This window comes from Parathielavia appendiculata (assembly GCF_033297405.1).
Source record: "Parathielavia appendiculata strain CBS 731.68 unplaced genomic scaffold N657scaffold_1, whole genome shotgun sequence".
NCBI classification, from domain to species: Eukaryota; Fungi; Ascomycota; class Sordariomycetes; order Sordariales; family Chaetomiaceae; genus Parathielavia; species Parathielavia appendiculata.
This window is the reverse complement of record NW_026944220.1, coordinates 2,490,255-2,503,190: the sequence shown is the minus strand read 5'-3', so window position 1 is coordinate 2,503,190 and position 12,936 is coordinate 2,490,255. Positions and strand designations below refer to the sequence as shown.

At 57.5% G+C, this 12,936-nt stretch overlaps 4 protein-coding genes and 1 non-coding gene across 5 annotated transcripts; 3 read left to right on the top strand and 2 right to left on the bottom strand.

The window, feature by feature from the left end:
- Positions 1-308: 308 nt before the first annotated feature.
- N657DRAFT_561128 (uncharacterized protein) lies at positions 309-1,898 on the top strand (the record flags this gene model as incomplete). The annotated part of the gene is made up of 4 exons (XM_062788039.1): positions 309-642; positions 677-970; positions 1,030-1,160; positions 1,224-1,898. 4 exons carry the CDS (start codon positions 309-311, stop codon positions 1,896-1,898), a joined length of 1,434 nt encoding a protein of 477 aa, XP_062652676.1.
- A 747-nt stretch (positions 1,899-2,645) lies between these two features.
- Positions 2,646-2,732, bottom strand: N657DRAFT_t8. Its single transcript has one exon. It is a non-coding gene; the product is annotated as a tRNA-Val (tRNA).
- Positions 2,733-2,738: 6 nt separating this feature from the next.
- Positions 2,739-4,060, top strand: N657DRAFT_608761 (ribosome recycling factor). Its single transcript, XM_062790278.1, has 2 exons — positions 2,739-2,981; positions 3,044-4,060. Exons 1-2 carry the CDS (start codon positions 2,917-2,919, stop codon positions 3,888-3,890), a joined length of 912 nt encoding a protein of 303 aa, XP_062652675.1. The 5' UTR covers positions 2,739-2,916; the 3' UTR covers positions 3,891-4,060.
- Positions 4,061-4,107: 47 nt separating this feature from the next.
- Positions 4,108-5,334, bottom strand: N657DRAFT_563551 (uncharacterized protein; the record flags this gene model as incomplete). Its single annotated transcript, XM_062788221.1, has 2 exons — positions 4,108-4,647; positions 4,933-5,334. 2 exons carry the CDS (start codon positions 5,332-5,334, stop codon positions 4,108-4,110), a joined length of 942 nt encoding a protein of 313 aa, XP_062652674.1.
- A 4,430-nt stretch (positions 5,335-9,764) lies between these two features.
- N657DRAFT_561715 (glycoside hydrolase family 3 protein) lies at positions 9,765-12,812 on the top strand (the record flags this gene model as incomplete). The annotated part of the gene is made up of 7 exons (XM_062788075.1): positions 9,765-9,968; positions 10,021-10,146; positions 10,202-10,460; positions 10,513-10,732; positions 10,803-12,105; positions 12,190-12,680; positions 12,764-12,812. The coding sequence occupies 7 exons, from the start codon at positions 9,765-9,767 to the stop codon at positions 12,810-12,812; spliced, it is 2,652 nt and encodes an 883-aa protein (XP_062652673.1).
- Positions 12,813-12,936: the final 124 nt, after the last annotated feature.

Genomic DNA, 12,936 nt, shown 5'->3' with positions numbered 1-12,936 from the left:
GGTCCGTACGGATACATAGTACCGGCAGATTTCCCAGCCACCACAGTGGCCACACTCCCAGGACCCTCCCTCCCACTGGACCTTGGGGCCACCACCCAACTCCTGCGAGCTGACGCATTTCCGGAACACCCACAAAACCACCCTCTCGAGGAAAGACATACATACGCGTTAGCTCCCTAGTACTCTCTATCGAGACGCGTAGTACTCTGTCGTCGAATACGTCAGGATTCACGGAACCCGCCGCATTTCCATCCCAAAACGGGCCGTCCGTCTCCATCTCGGCGCAACCGTCGCAACACTCGGCAACCATGGCATCGGCGCGCAAGAGGCCCCGGACTGAGCCCGAAGACAACCGGGCCGAATGCCCGTTCACGATCAAGATTGTTGATCCCAAGGATAAGGACCAGAAGAAGAAGAAGCGCAAGCGGACTGAGACTGGTGATGAGGACGACGCCGCCCATAAGGTCAACCTGCAAATGTCGCCCTTTGCGCCCTCCGGCAAGTTTAAGACACATGAGACGATGGACCTCTACTACCAAGTCGATCCGGCAAAGAGATGGACAGACATGACGAGATACAACAGCTTCGTCCGTAAGTTCAACTCCTCGCCTTCCCAACCTGCCCACGCCGAACCGGGAACGCGTTGGCTAATCCACGCGCTCGCCTTGCCGCACAGTCAATGGAATCAAGTACTTCAGCGAGGGTTTCATCTATGTCGCGAATGACTCCAGCATCGAGCGCCAAAAGGCTGTCAATAACAATGAGCCTATCCAGCCGAGAAAGAAGTCGGACGACGACTGGGTTGCGCGCATTTTAGAGATTCGCGCCAGCGACGAGCACCACGTCTATGCACGAGTCTACTGGATGTACTGGCCGGACGAGCTCCCGCAGGGAACTCACGACGGCAAGAAGGTGATCCAGGGCCGCCAACCATACCACGGCATGAACGAACTGGTCGCCTCCAACCACAGTGAGCAACCCTGGCTGCGGCACTAGCATACCGCACGAGCATTGCTGACGTTGGCGCAGTGGACATCATCAACGTTGTGAGCGTCACGCAACAGGCGCAAGTGAAGCAGTGGTACGAAGAGAACGACGAAGAGATACAAAATGCGCTGTACTGGCGGCAGGCATTTGACGTCCGGACATACGAGCTCTCGGTATGCAGCTGGCCCCTGCCTTCTTTCCGCTCAGCGAGTCTCATGCTAACTCTGCTCGCTCAGACGGTCGAGCTGGTCTGCAGCTGCAACACCCCCGCGAACCCGGACAAGATGCTGATCGGGTGCACGATGGAATCGTGCAAGAAGTGGATGCACGAGCAGTGCATCCTAGACGACGCGCTTCGGGCGGCATACAAGCGCTTGGGCACCGACAAACCACACCTGCCCCCAGTCTCAACAAAGAAGGAGGAGACCGGCGACGAGGGGAAGCGCCCATTGAGCCCCTCAGACACGGGTGCCGAGGGGTCTGCGGAACACTCGATCGACGTTAAGGCCGAAGGAGGTTCTGTCCACGTCAGCACAAAAGACAACGTCGACGTCCGGCAGGGCCCCGCCGATGACGAAGATGCCCAAGCTGCGCCGGAAGACTCCCTGCCCCTGCGACCCGCCGACCAGCCGCGCTCGACGAGCGAGATCACCGACACACCGAGCAAGCCCTCGACCGCGGGCAAGTCGACGGCGGGCCGCAAGCCGGGCAGGCCACGGAAATCTAAGGGTGCGGAAGCCAACGGCGAGAGCTCGCGCCCGTGGGAGGGGCTGTTCGCGGCGACGATCAAGACGGCTGACATGGGCCCGCCGCTGATTGAGTTTCGGGACCTGCGCGAGGGGGTTGTCGACGGCGAAAAGACGTGGACAGAGCCTGTCAAGTGCCTGCTTTGTGGGAACCAAGTCAATTAGTGGCCGACTCTGGCCCCGGAAGGGGACGTGAGTCAGGCTGGGGTCGACAACTTGGGGTTTGGGGACGGGGACGCCGATGGGGCGTACGACGCCGATTGGGAGGATGCGGATGCTGAAGGGGAAGACGATCCCGAATATGAGACGGCTTAGGATGCTGGAGGAGGAGGTAGCGGCGTCGAGAGGGCTTTGGTGCTGCCGAAGCTCTGCATCATCGCTCGCGGTATCGCCCGTTGATGTGAAGGGCGGGAGATGAAGGCGATGTCTCAACGGCCGCGCTTGCAGGGTGTGGTCACAAGGACGAGGAAGAGAAGTTTATGGGTGGTCTATGTGAGAGTGCATGCAGACTTCACTAATTGGAACTGGAGCAAAAGGTGCCACATGGGGTGCTCCAGTGGCTCTTCGGGGTCGCTTTGCAATACGGCTCTGTGAAATCTCTCTTTGAATTAGTAACGGGCGAAAGCCATGGTATTTCCTTGTCTACAGTAGGTATTCAAATTTTGCTCTGTTATGCTCCATTTGCCGCCCGGAGTCTGTAACTTCGAATCAAATTTGAGATGATGGCCCGGTTTCCCTGTTACTTGTGCCCGGAATGCAAAGCAACCCCCGGATAGCCATTCCAAGAACTCTGACTTGGTACTACCTAGATTAAGACAAGCCGTGAGCCAACTACCCCAAACACTGAGCTGATGGTTTTGTCGCAAAGACACATCTGCACAAAAAAATCTCTAAATTTAGAGACTCGAGGGATGACCGTGGCAGGGCTCGAACCTGCGATCCTCTGCGATACTGCGATTACATGTAAAGCAGATGCCTTAACCACTGGGCCACACAGCCAACTGATTTATTTTGTTAATAATCAACTATGAATACGACAAAGCTTTGGGCGTTCTGGCTTCAGCCCGGCCTGAGGTGATTGGCTCCTGTCAATGCAGGTCCCTGCGGACAACAAACCTGAAAGTTTAAACCGCATCCAGATTTGAGCAGGCGATAAACACAAAAGGTCGGACAAGACCAAACCATGAAGCCTTCACGAGCTGCCAACAGCCTATTACGCGGCAATGTGACCCCGGGGAGGTCACTTAGGTCCGTCTTCCACCCAATGGTTCGCCCTCCAACCCACAACCCAGATTGACATCCCGTCACAGGACCTCTTCAGCTCTACTTCAGAACCGGAGAACATATGAGGTTCAACCGGCACCCTCTCCCCTCAGTGCCAGCACCAGCACCACACCATGGCAGCCTCCGATAATAGCCCGGCCCTTCTGCTACACCCCCACCAGACACCGAAAACGAAAGATCGGAAGCAACAACAACGTCGACGGGAACCCCAACCACCAGTACAATAGCACCACCACCGGCCCCCCACCTCGTACCTCCACCTCCAAAGCTTCTCCCGTCGACGACGCCGACATGCTCAACCCGTTCGACTTCACCGACCTGCAAACAGCCTTCGACCGCGCCGAGAAGCGCTATCTAGACGACCTCAAGAAGCTACGCACGGGGGGCCGCTTCAACGCCGACACGGTCGGCGCTATCCGCGTACAGCCCGACAAAAAATCCCCCCAGACGTTCCCGCTCCGGGAGCTGGCGACCGTGGCGCCGCTGGGGGCCCGGCGGTGGAGCATACTGGCGTTCGAGGAAGCCTCGGTGAAACCCATCATCAGCGCGGTGCAAAAGTCGGACGAGTTCAACCAGCAGCCGCAGCGCAGCGAGGAGAACCCGCTCGAGCTGACCATGACGGTCGAGCCCGAGCGGGCCGAGGCGCTCGTCAAGAGGGCCAAGGACGTGTGCCAGGCGTGGAGGACCAGGGTCAGGGAGGAGGCGCATAAGAGGGGGGAGTTGCATAAGAAGTGGAGGGCAGAGAAGTTGGTGCTGAATGACGATATGTATAAGTTGAGGGAGAAGCTGCAGAAGTTGCAGGATGAGATGATGAAGGTGATTCTGGTGAAGGAGAAGGAGGTTGTGGCGGGAATTATGGCGAGGGGAAGCTGAATGCAATGACGTGTTGAGCAAAAGGTATACAGTTTGGGAGTCGGTCATACGTGGCAAAGGCCAGGTGATTTAGAATAATGTGTGTGTTTCATATGTGATAGATACCTCTGTACAACAGACTCATAGAACACTGGGCCGAGGACGGTATTGTTACATAAGTTATAGACAAGGTGCTCCTGGCCCTAGGAGCTCATTTCCTTTTACTCTCTCCTTCCCATCAGCGCTTGGCCTGAGCAGCGGCTTTACTGGCCCCCTGCGCAGGCAGCAGCGAAAGCACCTTAGCCATGAATTTTTGCGAGTCTGACGCCATGTATGTGAAGGTCCGCGCGTGGTAGTTGGCGATGGTACCCCTGACGTCGCTGATCTCGGCATATCCAGCCGCCTCGTACTTTCCAAGGATAGCAGTATCGACAATCGCCTTCTTGGTTGCGGCGTCGGGCCCGACAAGGTGAAGCTTAGGATTGCTGCTCTCGATCCACGCCTTCTCCTTCTTGCTGTGCACGAAAATGGGCATCTTCTTAAGGTACCGCTTCTTGATGTCGGTGAGGTCGGCCGTGACGCCTGAGTCCGAGTTGAAGGCCATGCCGCCCGTCATGAGCCTCATGGCCCGCAGCGCCGTCTCGACCTGGCCGATGGGCGCGTCCGTGGCGACCGCCGCGCCGTACCCGCTCAGCGAGTCGAGCGTCACATTGGGGTCGAACGGCACCACCTCGCCCTTCTCCAACCGGTCGAGCACGGCCTGCTCCTCGCGCGACCACTCCAGCTTCTTTCCCGCTGAAGTAGCCTTCCTGGCCCCCTTGTTTCGATCCCTGGCGCTCTTGATCTGCTGTTGCCGAGCTGAGCGCGAGCCGCGCGGCCCGGAGCCCTCACCCGCGGCACCCGCTCTCGCTCCTCCAAACCCCCCGCGTCGACCGCGACCAAACCCAGGCCGCGGTCCGCCTCCTTCTACTCTTCCCGCAAGGCGGCTACCAAGCCCACCACCGCTCAGCCCGCCCCGACCAAACGGCGTCCGGGAGCGCAGCCCGCCGCGCAGGCTGCGGACGTTGAGAATCTTGGGAGCGGGCGAAGACGAACCCGTTTCGGCCGTTGCTGCGGGTGAAACGCGAAGTGAGCGAGCGTCGACGCCGCCGTTTCCGCTGTTGCGGAAGACGCTGCGGCTGCTCCCGAGTTGCGTCGGCCTGCTCCGGCTGAACCCGTCACGGCCGTCTGGACTGGTGGTGTTCTGGCGCTGCTTGTTGAGCTGGGCTAGTTTCTCGACCGCCGCGGCGGATTGTGAGCGAAGCCCTGCGCTGCCATTGCTGTTGCTGTCGTCGCCTGCCGGGAGGGAGGTCGTGGTTGAGAAGAAGGATATCGGAGTTGTCGTGCTGATTGGGAGTTGCAAGGCGCGGGCGATTGTGGAGGGTGTGGAGCGCCTGAGGGCGACCCGGAGACCGTGCCGGTTCATGTCGGAATTACTTTTGAGTGCTTTATGTGGTGATGAGGTGCCCGCGAGGAGCGACGCGTGAGAGTTGACGTCCGTCGCTGGCGAGGTCGGTAATTGATGGTTTGGATGGGAAAATGGATGCAGTAGAGTTGAAAATGTTACAGCAATTGTGATTGGTCAATCGCTCTTTAAAGTGGGACTGAGCTGACAGTGTCTCTCTTAGCCCTGGAGGTTTCTCTGGTAGCTTCAAACTGGAAGTTCAATCTCGATATTCTTTCAGGTTGCCCGCTTCTCGACTCTTTCGAACAAACTCGGAGGCAGATGACTATGCTACCACTCACTGCTCACCATGGAGCGAGCCTCGGCCATATTTATGTTGCAATTGGCAACATTCAATTCAGCGAGACAGACCGACTGCAGGCTGATGAGACGAACCCATCTCAGGTTGTATATGCTTGCGCAAGTTCACCGTCTACTGCCCAGAGGTGACACTCGACTGTGACTAAAGGCACCTCGTCCCGCTTCAATGTATCACCCATCGCCATCGGAGCTCTGGACGTGGTCCGTATAACGGCACAATACATATCAGACCAAGCATTCCTACCATATTCTGGCCTACTTGCCACCATCAGCATGGAAGCGGGCACAGAAATCTCGCCTCACGAAGCGTCACTTGGCTGTAAAGCAAATCGGCGCTTCACAACTTTGGCCACATGAGGTGGTCTCGTGTCTGCGTAGTGGGCGAACCAGGTGGTGGATCGCGGTGGTAGCTGACCAATCCTGGACGAGACTTCCCCAACTTTGTCGATAACCAGACGAGTGCCGGCCCATGTCTCGCACATAGCCGATTAGATCCGATCAGATCTGATACGGACGGAATTTCTGTTGGGCGTTATGAAAGTTATTAGCTGCTGTCGAAGCAACACCGATCCCCGGTCCGCACCTGACGCCTTATTGGGGGGAGCCCCCCATGTTGCAGATATCTTACTATATACTAATCTACTGCAGATGGGACAGGCGCCTGCGTGCCTCCTGGGCAGCGAGGTTGCAGAGCCTAAATGCGCAAGCAGCTCCCTCGATGCACGCAATCTATACGGCTCGTAAGCGAGTGATGGCTCTACAACATAAGCGACGGCACCTGAGCCCACAGAGGGCAGTCAGAGGCTGAGGGAAGAGGCGCTTCGATCAAAGGTCCGAGTTTCCCCGGCACGCTTTTCCGATTCGCGAGATGGCAGTGTGGGAAGACGGCGTGGTTAAGACTGGAACGCTTTGCCGCTTCTGATTGTTGAGAGACGGGCTGTCCGAGAACTGCGATGGAGCATAGGGGAGCTTCAGGGCCCATCATGATCATCCTAGGCTGAAGGCTACGAATACCATTGGTGACTTCTTTGGGCTGCCCTGACATTCTTTGTCGCAATGTTTGGATATGACGAGCCCGAGATCCGCATACTCAAAAGACAATCGCCCTGTGACCGTTAAGTTGAGCCGGATCACATCGAAAACAACATGCCCGTAGACCTGCCACAGCGGCCAATCTACACCGGGTAAACATTCTCGAAGGGCCTTGGCGACAGGACGTTGTGTTTTGAAGGGTACCAATCCTGCACCGGGCCGGGGAAGTTCTGCCTCGGGTGACGCCTCGAGGTAGCCCAAAGCTGCCGTGAGTGGAAACGAGCAAAACGAGAAAGTAATGAACAGATTATCAGTCGAACCCCGGTCGTCTCTGGCGAGCCGGAATGCCGTCCCGTACCTACGTAACGGGCAGTCAGCGAGAGACGGTGTACAACACACTTAGATGGCAGGCGGATCAGTCGCTGAAATTGGGACTAGCCATCCTACTTTACAGCACATCTACCTTATGTATCTGCTTGGCTCGCATATGCGGAGGTCACGTAAGGTCGTCCTGAGGCGGGAGATGTCGCTCCATTGGGTGCGTGGCAGGTTTCTAGGTGACCAGGGAATGGCAGGCTTGGCTGCGTGCGGCTCTCTTCAACGTTGCATGATCCGAGGATGGAGCTGCGGGTCGGTGGCCGAGTGGTGGAAACGGCACTTGCATGAAACTGCGCTGCCATGCTTTGTATGGATCGAGGGAAGGCGGCGGGGTCGGTTCGTGCTGCTCAGGGTTTGATGCGTTGTATTCTCCGATTTGGTACAGACAAGATAAGGTTTCATCATGGCGAAATCCACAGACCTCGTGCAGCGATCTACACGTAGGTGTACAAAGACTAGCTGGCATCGTAGCTGCATGAAACGCTGTACATAGACTCTCGTCAGGCCGCCTGCTAGGCCGCCTGCTAGGCCGCCTGCTATCCCTCGGGTACACAGTATTCTCCAACCAGGTCATCGGGTTCGGTCAACTCGGTGCCGTTAGTTCTCGATGACGGGCCGGCTCGTCTGATTTGGCCGACGTTTATCCGTGGCCATTGGCGGGAAATTCCGTGGCGCTCTCGCTCATGTTCGTTTGCTTACACGGCGGACTACGAACAAATTTGGACGGTAACACGGCACTGTGGCGGGACCGACGCGCATTGCTTGTATGGATGCAGGGTCGTGAACGTGGCTCGGCAAGCGCCTGCCGCCGACGCCACCCGGAAATCTCGTGAACTTGCATGAAGCTACAATCCAGCATTAGTTTGTTTCCTAGCGCGAGACCCAACACCGAGACCCTAGTCCAAAAATCACAGACATTCAACTCAACAGCCAAAAGCCCGTTTTTTGTGCGAAAAAATGCAATGCATAGTAGAGCATGTCGAGATAAGCCCTATCAAGGTGAGCTTTCCGCATTTAAAATATGTTGCTGCGCTGTTGAGTTCGAGATGCTGAGACCAGGACCTTGTCGTGGTCTCGCACTAGGAAACGGAAACAAAATCAGGGCTGGATTGTAAGCTGGGCGCTGCGGATGTGCCACCGTTGTTCATCACCCAAACCTGTCCGTACCAGCAAGATAACAACGCAGGTCTGGGTGCGGAATAGGTACTCCGTGTACCGTACAGCACAGAAAAACGGTGCGACAACAGCCAGGGACACAGCCCGCTCCACGCCCAGCTCCATAACATGCCCTTCCGCGGCAGCTAGTCCGTCCCGCCGGTGTCGCCCACTGCCAAGGAACTCGGGCCGCCGTTCCGTCCCACAAAAGGCGTCGCCGAATCCGATTCCGACAATTGCCCCGAGTCTGCAAAACCTCGATTCTTGATTCGACGTCCGCCGCGTTTTATGATATCTTCCGACTCTACAGGGCCCAACCTCAGTGCCGTTCTGCCGACTACTTGCCGTGCTGAATGTACGAGAGTGGGCTCTCGACTTTCGTTCAGCATGAGGAAAAGGCTCAAGGGAGCTGGCCAGGTCACAGAGGCCCTCAGGCGGTCCATGTCCAACGAACGCCCACAGGTGTTTCCTGCCAGCAGCGACGATTCTACGGAGTACCGGGCAACCGCCTGTGAGAGGTCGGAACAGCGAACCCGGATGGGTGCGGACCTTTGGCGACCATTTACTGTGTATTATGGGTCCTTCGAGGCCGTTGGCGCCAAGCGGGCTTCTCTGGACAAGGTTAAAGCGACGAGCCGGTTTGTGGGGGCATGTGCCCAAAACGCCTTCTCTGGACCGAACCGTCGTCATCGCCTTTCGGAGCCCCGTGAGCATCGACTGCTTCATGGATTGGCTTCTGCTTGGCTTCAGGGATCTAACAATACTTGAGCTTGTGCCTTCATTGGGAACGCCTGTCTCTGTTGCCACCCAGGTTGGTCAAATTCACCTTATTCGGGTCGCGGAGCATGCGATTTGGCAATAACTAAGCCTGTCAGCGGGTGCCAAACTTGCTACCGCTCACCCGGTCCGTTCGTACCGATCTGGCTATTTACACCCGAGGGCAGTCATTACCGCAGTAAAAGTTGGAATCACGAATGGAAAGCCGTTGAATAACTCTCCAGTTTCCTGACCCCACCACCCCATGGTGCTGCATCTTTTCGGAGTCCCTTGCCTAGGCTGCTCCCACACCGCAAGATGCCGTGGGTGACTTGGAAGACGGGTATCTTTTGTACCGTCCATCTCTCCCAGTGTTCGTCTTTCGGTTGTCCCTCATCCCACCGTTACCCTCGTTTCATCTTGGCAGGGCCGGCTCCATTCGACCCGAGGGATCCTCCATGGAGACCGTTTTCATATTCCACGTCTAATGTGCGGAAGATGCAGACCCCAAGTGCTGGGCCGTTGTCAGCTACCGTTGACGTATATACCTCTCCCCTGTCTCCTCTCCCCTGGCCGCAGTCTTGATGCCGGATGCATCAGAGCAACTGTGCTGTGATACCCCGTTCTCAGACGCCACATTCGTTGGTAAAGCATCCAGTGGCCGAGAACACACGTCGCAGTTCGTGCTGTCATCGTAGCTCGGTGAACGCGCCGCTTATACCGCTTCTGGATTCCGCATATTGGACGAGGAGACTGGAGGAGACGGTAAAATGACGAGTCCTACGCCAGCAGACAGTGTCGATCTCGGGCATGATATCGACCAGAATCCGTCGCCGGTCGTCAGCATCGACACCGATTCCACACCATACACCGAGCTTTCTCCGCCGGACAGTCCGATACAGCAGGAGAAACCCTCCAAGGATAAGAGGGCGCTCGCGAGGAAGAAGCTAGCCACCTTGACCCTGGAGGAAAAAGTCTGCTGTTTCCCAACCTCTTTCCAGGACGCCGATGGTTGACGTTCAGCAGGTGTCTCTCCTGACAGCCGCAGACTTCTGGAGGACCAAGGCGATCCCATCCAAGAACATCCCAGCGGTCAAGACAAGTGACGGACCGAACGGCGCTCGCGGTGGAATCTTCGTCGGCGGCACAAAAGTGAGCTTTCGAAACCGGCTGCAATAACCCTCCATATATCTGATTATCGAACTAGGCCGCCCTTTTTCCCTGCGGTATCTCACTGGCCGCGACATGGAACAAGGACATCCTCTACCAAGTCGGCCAGCACCTCGCCGAGGAGGCTAAGGCTCGGTCAGCTAACGTTCTCCTGGCGCCGACTGTTTGCATGCACAGGCACCCATTAGGAGGGCGAAATTTCGAGTCGTTTTCCGAGGATCCCATCCTCACGGGAAAGCTCGCTGCGCAGTACATCAAGGGTCTCCAGGAGAAGGGCGTGGCTGCCACTATCAAACGTCTGTGCTGTTCGAGGACACTGTAGATGAGGGGAGTGCTGACTGTCGATAGACTTCGTTGGCAATGAGCAGGAAACTCAGCGGGTGACCAGCAATTCCATCATCGCCGAACGGCCGCTCCGCGAGCTGTACCTGCGTCCGTTCGAGATTGCAGTCCGCGAGGCAAAGCCATGGGCTCTCATGTCTTCATACAACCTCGTGAACGGCGCCCACTCTGACATGAACAGCCACGTGCTCAGAGATATTCTCCGCGGCGAGTGGGGGTATGACGGGTAAGTGGCAAACTCGGCCAAGACAGAAGACAAGCAAGGACGGGAGGATCAACTGACGCTTCCCCACAAGAACCGTCATCTCGGACTGGGGTGGCTTAAACTCCACCGTCGAGTCGCTGAAGGCCGGGTGCGATGTCGAGTTCCCCTTCTCTACCAAGTGGCGCTTCGAGAAGGTGCATGAGGCCCTGCGGGATGGGAGGTTGACCGAGGCTGATGTTGATCGGGCCGCCGAGAATGTCCTCACTCTCGTCGAGCGGACGAAAGGGAGCGATCTGACACCCGAGGCCGAGGAGAGGGAAGATGACCGTGCAGAGACGAGGAATCTCATCCGGGAGGCCGGCGTTCAGGGGCTCACCCTCCTGAAGAACGAGGAGTCCATCCTGCCTATTGACCCTGCAACGGCCAAGGTCGCCGTTATCGGGCCAAATGCCAACAGGGCAATTGCTGGGGGTGGGGGAAGTGCCAGCCTCAACCCGTACTACAACACGCTGCCCCTTGACAGCATCCGCAAGGTCGCCCAGCAACCCGTCACCTACAGCCAGGGATGCCATATCTATAAGTGGCTTCCTGTTGCTTCGCCCTACTGCTCCGACAAAACGGGGAAGCAAGGTGTGTCGATCGAGTGGTTCAAGGGCGACAAGTTCCAGGGGCAGCCGGGGGTGATTCAGCATCGGACCAACACTGACTTGTTCCTCTGGGACTCGGCACCGCTTACCCATGTCGGGCCCGAGTGGTCGGCCGTCGTGACGACATACCTGACGCCCCCATGCACCGGCAAGCATACCATCTCCTTCATGTCTGTTGGCCCGGGAAAGCTATACGTCAACGGGAAGCTCGCACTAGACCTCTGGGACTGGACCGAGGAAGGCGAGGCCATGTTCGACGGCTCCATCGACTACCTGGTCGACGTCGAGATGCAGGCCGGCCGGCCTGTGGAGCTCCGCGTCGAGATGACCAACGAGCTGCGCCCGCTGGCCAAGCAGCAGCAGTTCAACATGACGCACAAGTACGGCGGCTGCCGGATCGGCTTCAAGGCCGAGGACCAAATCGACTACCTACAGGAGGCCGTCGACGCCGCCAAGGCGGCCGACGTGGCTGTGGTCATCGTCGGCCTGGACGCCGAATGGGAGTCTGAAGGCTACGATCGGCAGACCATGGACCTCCCCTCGGACGGAAGCCAGGACCGCCTCATCGAGGCCGTCGTCGAGGCGAACCCGCGCACCGTCGTCGTGAACCAGTCCGGCTCGCCCGTCACCATGCCGTGGGCCGACCGTGTGCCAGCCATTCTGCAGGCGTGGTACCAAGGTCAGGAAGCAGGCAATGCACTGGCCGACGTACTCTTTGGCTTGCAGAACCCTAGCGGTAAACTCCCGGTAATGCCCCCCACCTTTCTCACCTTTTCACTCCAGTACACCCCGTGATTTTTCTCCATCCTAACAGTGACCCAACTTGGATAGTGTACCTTCCCCCGCCGCCTGCAAGACACGCCCGCATACCACAACTGGCCAGGCGAGAACGAGTCCGTCGTCTACGGCGAAGGCATCTACATAGGTTACCGGCACTACGACCGGGTCGGCATCTCCCCGCTGTTCCCCTTCGGCCACGGCCTGTCGTACACGACCTTTGAGTACGGCCGGCCCTCGCTCAGCGGCAAGGTTCTCACTCCCGACAGCACGCTTGAGCTGGTAGTCGGCATCAGCAATGTGGGCAAGGTGAAGGGTTGGGAGACGGTGCAGGTGTACGTGCGGGACGAGAAGAGCCGGCTGCCGAGGCCGGAGAAGGAGCTGGTTGCGTTTGACAAGGTCGAGCTGGAGGCCGGCGAGACGAAACACCTTCGGATGGGCATCGATAAGTACGCGGTCGGGTACTTTGACGCGGCGGTTGGGCGGTGGGTGGCGGAGGCTGGGGTATTTAGGGTATTGGTTGCTGCTTCGGCGGCTGATATCAAGTATGTGGTTCTGGGTTTCTTTCGGATTGTTTCTGTGTTGTTTGTTTCTTGTGGGAGCGGCTATGCTAACGTGTGTGTGATAGGTATGATGTCGCTTTTGAGGTCAAGGAGACATTCTCGTGGGTTTTCTGAGCTGGTGGTCGACCAGGAGGATGACATGCCGGGCAAGACGTTATCGCATCTTTCTTCAAGCTGTACATGGTTGTTCTGAACACCATTACTAAACGACTGTTCTAGCATGTTTGGTTTGCATTCC

What these genes read in the sequence shown, in the direction of transcription:
- N657DRAFT_608761 (XM_062790278.1), top strand. Translation starts at nt 2,917, where the DNA reads ATGAAGCCTTCACGAGCTGCCAACAGCCTATTACGCGGCAATGTGACC. An exon ending in ACCCCGGGGAGGTCACTTAG is followed by an intron (nt 2,982 to 3,043) that starts GTCCGTCTTCCA and finishes ATCCCGTCACAG; the next exon opens with GACCTCTTCAGCTCTACTTC.